At 32.7% G+C, this 11,394-nt stretch overlaps 1 protein-coding gene across 1 annotated transcript; it reads left to right on the plus strand.

Moving 5' to 3' along the window:
- The first annotated feature begins 1,720 nt into the window (after positions 1-1,720).
- On the plus strand, positions 1,721-6,801 carry LOC128994694 (glucose dehydrogenase [FAD, quinone]-like). Its single transcript, XM_054419419.1, has 2 exons — positions 1,721-1,803; positions 4,559-6,801. The coding sequence occupies exons 1-2, from the start codon at positions 1,763-1,765 to the stop codon at positions 6,474-6,476; spliced, it is 1,959 nt and encodes a 652-aa protein (XP_054275394.1). The 5' UTR covers positions 1,721-1,762; the 3' UTR covers positions 6,477-6,801.
- The last annotated feature ends 4,593 nt before the right edge of the window (positions 6,802-11,394 follow it).

Below are 11,394 nucleotides of genomic sequence, written 5' to 3' on the forward strand. Positions count from 1 at the left end.
TCGTGGAATGAGATTCAGTATGAACATTAGGCCTTTGGAACGCTGGAAACCTTTAATTTAAATTGTAATTAAGAGTTAAACATCACAATCAATCTACTTGACTGTGTAAAGAGATTTTTCACTGTAGTTAACGTTGCACCTTAAATTGCTTAGATTAGAAATGTAATTACCATCATAATAATTTAATTGATTTGAGAATATGTTTTTTTAAGCTTAAATACAAATACCCAACAGTTGAAGATATTCAAAATGTTTACAACAAGGTTTAGTGTATTCAAGTATTAGAGTTGTACGATAAAAATAACAAAAGAGTTTATTTTGTTAGTTGTGTCTCCCATTTAGGCTACATTTGGCATAATTCGTTCCATAGTAATTCAGGCAAAATAGTTTAGATATATTATATGGTTAGTTAGAATAATTTTTATCACTATATGTGAGAAAAAAATATTTCGGGAAATAAATACTGGTTAGGTAAATGTGTTTTTTTTTATTAAATCTGATTGTCTTAAATCTTACATTTGATCTCGATAGACTACTAACAGGGTACATTACACTAGTAGGTAAGATGTTATATAACTCAATTTCAATCAAAGATCCAATAACTCTTTTAAGTTTTATTGAAATACTAATGTTTTTAAGAGGACAGTTAACTGAAGTACAGCATTTTTACCCTAAAGTCATGTCTTTAATACATTAGTGCAGGGATTGAGCATTATGTGTGTTATGGTTGTAAAGTCCATTGGTATCAACGCTAAGTTATCCTAATTTATCGCTTATGTCACTGATGTATCAACTACAAACGTAGATTTTCAATGAAAGCATTACTTAAGTAATTGGTCAAAAAATGCAAGTCAACGACTGTAAAGTAAAAAATAAGGAATCGATCGGAAACTTTTGATTACAAATGAAAACAGATAGTTAAACTTAAGATTTTGAAGATTAGTTGAAGCGTTAACAGTTTGTTTTCTGAATCAAACTTTGCAAAAATACTGTGGACATTATTCGTAACTTTGGATATCGTTGTGACACTTTGTAAGCCTCAGTCTGAATCTGAAGTTTTAATTATGTCCAAACAACCGATAGTCGTTTCAAGACAGAATTAATCTAAGTTTAATACGAACCTTGCAGTTGTTATGAAAAATAAGTTAGTGATAAACAAATTATAAAATGTATTTTTATTCAACGTTTGCAACTTAAAATACTTGAGTTGGAGATAGGTACCATTAAGCTACTTAAAGTTAAAATAAAATATATTTCTTTAAGAAAGAATTATTTCGACCATTGAGTTGCTATTGACAATTGACAAGAAGCTTTGGATATCTCATAAGTAAGCTTGGAGCTGTTTGTCAGTATTATCTTTAAATTGTATATTTATCTTCAACTTAATTATACAGTATAATCACTCTCTTCTTCAAACTAAAAAAAAAACACAAGGTAACAAAAGGTTTATTTTTTTAAGTTTCTCTAATCCCTAAAAACCGCTAACATTCCCAGCTTAACATATACCTTATCCTACGTAAACGTAGTTTACATGATGCAATTTGGTTTTACCATTGTCGTCTAATAATTTCCCGAATAAGGAAACAAAGTTCACATCATATCGGCCCATTTATTGGTTTAGGTTTTTGGGTTATCAGCGTTGATAATAGAGGGAAGGTCGACGTACCAGACCAGCCTTCACAGAGTTCATCTGTTTATGTTGGTTACAAGTGACGGCCAAGGCCTCAGTAAAATAAGTGATAGTAGTTCAGTGACTGGCGCTATGGTTGGATCGAGGCTTGTAGGACTAGTTCTAGCAGTCAGGTACCTATAATTCACATATACATATACATATGTATTTGTAGGCTAAGAAATGTTCTAATATATTTTACTTCCTCGCCCTAAACTATGTTAGCCAATGTTGCCTGAATTCTGATCGAATTGAGAATTATTAATTAATTTACCTGCATTTTGCAGATATCAAAATCAACTATCTATATGAATTAACTTAGTTTTCCTGGAACTAATAAATTGATAAAAGAATTAGTATTCTTTTATTTATTATATATATAGGACTCTTCTGCAATCAATGATACGTAACTCCATTTACATTAGTTATTTTATATGTTCTGGTTTTAAAATACACCTAGAAATAAAAGCTTTCATTTGAGATATTGATGGTCTAAATCAGTTAAGTTCAAGATACTCTTTCTTTACTTTTTTACTAAATCACAAATCATAAATTTGATTATTTCTAGAAAATGGAATTTAATTTTAAATATTATATTTATTCAATTCTAATCAAGTAATCCTATGTGTTTTATCGAAGAATCTTCAGTACAATACCAGCTTTCATTCAGTTATTGATCATTATGATCGGACGTACCTAATTTAGGTTGCTGTATCACGAACAACCAAAATTGTTTTTAAAAATTGAGTTATTTATCATCAATTGATGGTTTAGTGATTTTGCTTGAAACATCAACAGTAACAGTCGATTTCGACGGGTTTCACCTAGTATGTTATAATTTTAAGTTTACTACTACACACCTGTAATGGAGCGACAATATTATGTAATCTTTTTTTCATATGACCAAGTTAAGAAATACTTTAAGCTTTTAGGACTCAAACCATCTTAATGGGTCGATTTTACTTTCTCCCCCTATACAGGGTGAATGATATAAGTGTGCCAGCCGTTTTATTCGAAAACTATAAGAGATATCAATAAAAGTTAAATGGTAAGTGCCTTGGATTTTTTATTTAAAAATTGTAGTCAATTCGAAAAAATATTTTAGCCACAATTTTTCCAATATGGCCGCCAACTTTGATTTTTCTTATGGAACACCCTGTATTTTATGATGTAAGTTATTCCGGTAGAAAATGTAATTTTAAGACAATTTTACTCTTGTTTTGTTTCATAAACCTAACCGTTTCTAAGATAATAATGGTTACAGTTTTGGAATTTAGAGTTTCGATAAAGGCCTAAGCAAGCATGCCAGCTGTTTTATTCAAAAAAATATTCAAAATTTCACAGCTTAGGCCATTATTATCATTGAAACGGTTAGGTTTATAAAAAAAATTACAAGAATAAAATCGTCTTAAAATTACATTTTCTACAGGAATACATCATAAAATCCATAAGAAAAATCAAAGTTGGCGGCCATATTGGAAAAATGGCGGCTAAAATATTTTTTTCCGACATGACTACAATTTTTTAAATAAAAAATCCAAGGCACTTACTATTTAACTTTTTTTATAACTCTTATAGATTTCGAATAAAACGGCTGGCACACTTATATCAATCACCCTGTACATAGTATATAGAGAAAGTATTGTTTTCGTTAAAATTTCCGAGTCAAAAAGGGTGAACCCAAAAAAGTGATTTTCGAAGTGATGTGTACACCTGTCGTCCGATTTTGACGAGATGTGGTACGTAGGTACTAATGCATTATATCTCCAGGCATGTTTTCATTTTTTTTTAAATTTTTATTTTTAAGGGTGATTTTTCCAAAAGAACCCATAAAATAATGAAATAATCAGATTTTCTCGAAAACGGCCCAAACAATTTTGATAGAGATTTAGTATGTTATAGTCCTATAAGTTCTGAACTAAATGAAACAAATTCCATTTTCGAAAAAAATACGGGTTTAAAGTAATTGTAACTTATGTTATTTTCCCATAAAAACGAAAAATTGGAATTTAGAAAAATGCCAGTTTTGATTAAATTCAGTATGTTATGGTCGTAAAAATTGTTTACAAAATGGTACAGATCCCATTTCCGTATAAAGTACGTACAAAAGTTATTGTAACTTATGTTATTTCCCTTAAAAACCCCCATAAAGTAACAAAATATCGGATTTTACGAAAAAAGCAGGTTTTGATTACAATCCATGTGTTATGGTCCTTATAGTTCTAAAAAAATTGTGAAATACCCCCCCCCCCCCCCATTGCCGTAACAATTATGGTTTAACATTTGTGATTTATTTTAACTTTTAGCCATCAATAATTAACTCATGAGATTCAACATGGCCTGTTTTCATCAGTTATCGATCTAATTATTTATTATTCATTATAACAGGTTTAAAATCAGTAGCAACTAGAAAATATTATGATCGTTAAAATGTTACTATACTACAACAATATTGTCTTCACAACATAATTCATCTTTTAAAACCTATAAAATTCAAACTTAAATCTAAAGAGTATCACTGTCATAGAATACTATGTAATTAACTTTAATTAAGTTGTCATCTCCGGGAGTACCCATGGGAGGGACTCTTAAATGTTAAGGTGGTTCATTGATTGGGATAACTATCGACTTTTAAATGTTATTTGCAGTCACGTGAACGGTGATTTCTGAAGAGTTATAAGTAAAGATTGTTGAATAATAAGATCTCCAGTTTCATGACGTTCAATGAAGTTTTTGCCTAGTATATTTTAGTAACATTTGAGTTCTTATAAACAGTAAAAAGGTAAACTGATGAGATCATTAGACGTTAAACTAATTAAATAAATGCCTCGTACATTGAATAACTCGTTGAAAATATTTAACACTAAACAGGAACTTTTCTTGTTACAGTTTTCTGAACTCTCAAGACACTGCAGCAGAGCCAGAGGTAAACTATATTCCTAATGAGTCTGTCTGTTGTAATGAAAATTCATGCAAGAGGTCGTTTGACAAAAACTACGGAGCTATGGAACCATTCTTGACCAGCCTTCATTCGAGTATACATAAAGCAGAGTTAGAATTAGCCAACCCCAATGACTACCCGCCACACTACAATGTGGGACATGAGGAACAGTTTGATTTTATAGTGGTAGGGGCGGGTTCAGCCGGATCTGTAGTGGCAAGTAGGCTGTCAGAGGTGGGTGACTGGAGAGTGCTACTAGTAGAGGCTGGTGGAGACCCTCCTGTGACGTCAGAGATTCCATCGCTAGCTGCGTTTCTACATGATACTGAAGTCGACTGGCAGTACAAAACAGATGCTGACGAGGAAAACTGTCTAGGAATGGTAGGGAACCAATGTAAGTGGCCAAGAGGAAAGGTTTTAGGTGGATCGAGTACTATAAATTACATGATGCATACACGAGGACATCCGAAAGACTTTGACAGTTGGGCAGCTGCGGGAAACAAAGGGTGGAGCTACGAAGAGGTCTTGCCGTACTTCAAGAAATCAGAAAACTTGGACGATCCTTTGATTTGGGCAACGGAGGACGCTAAAATATTCCATAATAGTGATGGTTTGCTGACGGTTGGCTCATGGGCTGAGAATGAAATGAAAGAAGCTATAGAAGTTGTTGCAGAAGGTCTAGCAGATATCGGATACCCATTCAATGCAGATCTCAATGGAAAAAATCATTCTGGATTTACAAAAATGTCAGGAGCCATAAGAGATCAAAGAAGATGCTCTTCTGCAAAATCTTTTCTAACACCTGCCAAAAATAGGAGAAACCTATTTCTTTCCAAAAACTCACTTGTTACCAAGATATTAATGGATATTCAACACAACAAGGTTTATGGAATACACCTTATGAACAAAGAAGGTAAGATTATTGAAGTAAAAGTGAAAAAAGAAATCATTGTATCAGCTGGAGCTATCAATTCACCACAACTTCTCATGCTCTCAGGTATAGGGCCCGAGCGGCACTTACAAGAATTAGGAATTCCAGTAATAAAGAATTTACCAGTTGGAGAGAATCTTCAAGACCACAGCTTAATGGCCACTATAGCTTTGACGTTGAATTTAAGCATTACGTTTTCTCCATTTAACGATCAAGACACATTCAACTTTCTTTTTAAAAAACCGGGCAGTCTATCTAGTGCGGGCCTCCCATACGCAGCCTTCATAAATATAGACGCAGACGATTACCCTAACATGGAGCTACTTCAAAGCTACAACCCCAAAAATAACACAAACTCTGTTAAGCTAATGTTACAAAAATCGTTCAACTTCAAAGATGAATTATTGGCCGATTTTATAAATATCAACAAAATGGACTATACAATCATTTTACTTGCCTCGATGCTGAGACCGTACAGTAGAGGAAGAATTTTGTTGAAAAGTGACCAGCCAAATACCTACCCTCAGATTATTGCAGGGACATTTACTGATCAGCGTGATGTTGAAACGTATCTTAAGGTTTATGATTTTATTTCAAGGCTAGTTGATACTCAAGCTATGAGGAATGTTGGGGCAAAGTTCCACGAAATCAAGGTCCCAGGGTGTAGTCAACATGAGTTTGCTTCTCGTGCGTACAGGGAATGTGCTATGAGACATCTCACAGGGACTACCTACCACTACAGTGGGACTTGCAAGATGGGTCCTGCCAGGGACTCCTCAGCAGTAGTGGACCCTACTCTCAGGGTACATGGTGTAGAAGGCCTCAGAGTCGCTGATGCTTCAGTCATGCCTACCGTCGTCTCTGGCCATCCCAACGCCGCCATCGTCATGATTGGTGAGAAAGTGGCAGACCTGATTAAAGGGGATTGGTCATGATACTAACATAAAAGTATTTTAGAAGTAGAATTTTGATTTAGAAATAGATTTGTATACTTATAACTCTCAAAGAGCGAAATCGGTTGACTTAGATTGGTTTTTAATGTACTAGTGAACTTGCATTATAATAATTTGCTCCAAGTACAAATATGTTTTAATATTTGTTAACATACGTTGTGTATATAATAACACTCTGCATTTTTCATAATCATGTGTATACATAATTTGTAATTAAAGACACTTTTTTCATAAGCATTTAATGTTCATTTAGCCATTTACTAGTAATACTCACAGCTGGTTTAAAATACGAATGTTTATTAGGACTGTGGCATATTTATGATTTTTTTAAATTGATAATTTATTTACCATCAGTAAACAGAATTATTTTATTAATGGATTATTTTAGCATACTTACTTTGCTCAAAATACCATTTTATTTAGTAGAAATGGTTAAATGATAGTTTTGTATCCATCTTTGCCCAAGATAGTATATTTTATTTGAATTTGAGTGATTATTAAGTGTGTGAATTTGATTGAGAAAACAAAAATTTGGAGATGCATTAATGAGAATCAAAAAGTCAATCAAAGAGTTTCTTTCTTAGCTTTTACAACGTAATTAATCTCAAACCTATTTCGCAATCAGTGAGGAATAGGTTCAAAAGAATAAAAGTAAAACTCAAGATTCAAGAGTGTATTTATATAGGCTTAAAAAAATGATGATCAGTCAGATTAAGGTAAATTTGACAGCGGTTTACCACACTGAATCTGTTGTTGTGTCGTCTGCAATGTGACCAGAGCTATTTTACGCTGTGATATTAGCCAAACAAACAGGTAAATATAAAATAACAGTGTCTGACCTTTCTGAAAAATATTCATTATCTGTCATAAACTCAATACACAATTCTATATCAGACCTTGAAGTTAAATTATACTTGAACACTTATAATAGAGCACTCTTTTGGCGAATACAGATCAATAAAATAAGTTTATAAGTTTGATAATAATAAGTTTATTATGGTTTTAGTATGTACTGCTTATCTAATAGCATTTGCATCAAATGAACCTTGGGCTGTATTTATAACAATAAAGATTGTATGGAGACACAGCTAGGCTATGGTTGAAGCAACTTAGTCCTGGAAACCCTGTTCAAATTAGCCTACCTACACCAACTACCAATAGCGTCAAGGTGGATGATGATGCCAAGGCGACGTGATGATTCGAGGCCACCATTAATATTTAGGTCTTTTTTGTAAAAATAGAGTAGGTCACTTAGGATACTATACAAATTATTTGTATTGGAAAATATTTTCTGGGAAAAAGTAATTTGTTTGAGCCTTCAAAGTAATGATAGAAATATTATAAAATGCACGCACTCTTGTCTCAACTATTATTACGTCGTAGAATTGTTGGTTAATTTATTAATTATTCTGTTGTGTATGCTCTGTTTTGTTAATGCATCTATTAAGGGATTACGAACATTTGAATATGCCTGATAACGTTTTACTATACAATATTTGAATTATATACTGATATATTTAACCCACTACTATATTTAAGTTGTCGGATTTAACCAATTATTCTACGCTATTACATGTAATCCCACTGACTGGATTACAACCTTTTACCCTATTACTCTTCATATCTCGCTATAGAATGTTTTAGATTGAATACTTTATGAAACATAGCATAACATTATTTAAAAAAGGTAGGGTGAGTGCAACAGTTAACAACCACTCCCCGCCCACAGATGAATGGCCTTTTCGTACAAAAACATCATACTAAGTTTTTTTTTTGCCGAGTCTATAAATTACAATATAATTTAAAAGTAACCTTTTAGCATGATTGCAATGTACTCTGTCACTGGTTGAAAAATAATGTGTCAATCATTCTTTGTAACACAAATAGTTAGTGCATTAACCAGTTCATCTCCAAGCTTACCACTATAGCATGTAGTACAAACAAGGTGGGTTTTATTTGACATATTTCTCTTTACCTTGACAGAAAAAGTAAAAATGCTATAGTACAATTATGTACTCATTCTAAGATCGTAATCCCAACCAACGATTATTTTATCAAGTGGTCATTAACTGGATCAAAGCTCTGTATAACCATTGGCCGGCTCGGGTTTGAATAATTTTTCTTTCAAATTTTAGGAAATGATACTATCTGGGGGATTAGGTACTTGCATTGACTATATTAGGGAACACAAAATCTCGAAAAATATCATGTGGACGCACTGTAATCTGAATTTGACTATAGGTTCAAGGTCACGGTTTTTTACTTCAATAGATAAAAATTTGTCATTCACTCGTATATTTTATGATCCTGAAATGGTTATTATTATTATATACAAAGTGTCCAGGGGCCCTATTTTTGAAATGGTTGACAGTTGAGTCAATCGGCAACACTCAACTCAACCAACAACAGGATTTGGTATTTTTGAAACCCAACAGTGGAGAAGTGAGTTAGGAATCACTAGTTGAAATTGAGTGACTCGTTTTGGAAATGTAGGGCATACGACCGCACGAAATCAGATGACGTCATTTTGAACCAATCACAATGCAGAGTTCTTGCGATCTTCAATTTAACCTCTTCTTACTCTAAAAACTGTATCAGCTAATCTCAATCTACCATATTTCGAGTTACTGAGGTAAACTGTCAACTCCGTTCTTGAGAGATTGAGGTTATGTCTTACTTAATCTTAGCGATTGCAAAAGTACCTTAACTTATATAAACTTAAGTATTAAAAATAAAATTTACCATGGATGTTTGTTTTAGGGTGTAGCTAATTATACGTTTAGGCATATCCTAAATATATTATTATTTGCTTTCTCGTCTCTATTTCAGAACACATCACCTTATTTTAGTTTCCTACATCGTTTTGTTTCATGTTATTTTTAATTGTGTTTTTATTTAGGTTAAAGCGGCTATTTGCCATTGCACTGAAAGCATATCGTAACTTAAATTAATTTGATCCCTTTATTAGGTGAATGGTATTGAAACAAACTATGGTATTGTTTTTCTCTACCACAATCTTTACTAGGCCTACCTTAAATCATAGGTCTAATAACAATAATTATCTTATAATAAGTTCAATTAGTATGCCTATTCTATTTTAAACATACCAACAAGGATAAAACCCTTGATTAAATAGTCTAGTATTGCCACAGTAAATAAAATTAAAATGCAATTATTCTACAGAAAACAATCGCATAAAGTATTGGGTGCTAAGACATTGACAACAAATACATAACCTCTAAATTGCAATTAGTAAATTAAAGCAATAACAATATGGCGTCGACTCAAAAAGAGCAATTTTTTTCCGAAAGAGGAATAAGAAAGTGCAGTCAACCATCCACTCAACAGCTCGATAGGTAGTGAGTAGTTTTGGTTGGGTAAGTCCACCGTCAATCGTTTGAAAAATACGAAACTATTGGAAATAGAGTGTCTCAACACACAACTCAACAGTCAACCATTTCAAAAATAGGGCCCCAGCTTTGACATACGAATCTTGAATAGGATATTGTATGGAAAGGAGGGGGTTTAGTAAAATTTTTAAAGCTGTACAAATATGCGGTAATTTACTGATGCAATGGTTTGTGATTGTATTTTTACCACTCTGAATTCAAATTTTTTAAGTTGTATCGTTGATGAATACAAAATATTACCGACGAAATGCTTAAACTATTCTTTACTCTGTTGCTTAAAAGTCTTTTTTCCCATTCGGATACAAGTGGGAACTCTTGCTTAAACGGCCATTCACAGGTGCTATATTTCAGCCTGTGTAAAACATTGTTTATGTTTTTATGGTTTTAAAAGTGTATAAAAGTGTGATATGATTCTAATGGAATTCAAACCAACAACAACCATTGCATTAATGGGCAATTTTCTGATAGGTGTACAATACAACGGTACGTTTATAATCCAAGGGATCCTCTACCCATCAATGATTGAGTAACCGACCACGTCATTATAGTAGGTCGGATGTGTATCGATGAGCAATGACTCAAACTGTCATTTAGACTATATGTCCAGCAACAACGTGCTGACCAATCCATCAAACATGCGTTTTAACAAATAATCATTCCGTCGGAGATTTATCATGGAATACATTCAAAATTCATTAATTTGGGATACATATTTGAGATAATATTTGGATTTAAGAAAGGTTTTCTTTAGTGTCTCCAGATTACATATTATTTAGATTTTTAATTATGGAATCATTGATACACTACAGTATGGTTGCCGTTTATAAAAATGTACAGGTAGTATTTTCAAATAGAAAACGTTTGAGTCAGAAACAAATGAGAATATAACATACATATGTTAACACGGTGGAAACTAATATCGCTTCTCATATAACGGGTAATTTGTAACATGAGTACATCGGCAATATAACGTGTAGAACTTCAAAAGGATGTTTCTACTCCAGTCAGATATTGCAAGGTTGCAAGTCTAGTATTTGTATATTGATATTCATAGGAAGCTCGTATCACTTAATTATATCTATGAAAGTATACCTTTTGTGGTACTGATGTTAAAAAATTGTGTTATTAAAATGTATATTCACAACAAATCGATAAAAACCTTCATAATCATACTTGAGTTGAATAATGACCTATTCAGATTTAATACTTCAACTCTTAACGTACCACAGATTGTTTCAATACGTATAGGCCCTAATACCAATCCTCATACAGGGTGTCCCGGAACTCTCTACCAATATTTTAGGACATTGCTCCTGGGTAAGAAACATACCTAAATATCATATTTAAATTGTTCCGAAGTCCTTAGTTACTCACACAGCCGCCATTTCGTTTTTTTTCAGTTATTAATTTTTTTTTTAAAGAATGGTTAAACATATGAAATGGAAACTTTGCACAAACATTTATTACAACTAGACAAAGCTAAAAAAAAT

The sequence above is a fragment of the Macrosteles quadrilineatus genome, unplaced genomic scaffold (assembly GCF_028750875.1).
Source record: "Macrosteles quadrilineatus isolate MER2022 unplaced genomic scaffold, UCM_ALF_1.0 Scaffold_5__1_contigs__length_97177068, whole genome shotgun sequence".
NCBI classification, from domain to species: Eukaryota; Metazoa; Arthropoda; class Insecta; order Hemiptera; family Cicadellidae; genus Macrosteles; species Macrosteles quadrilineatus.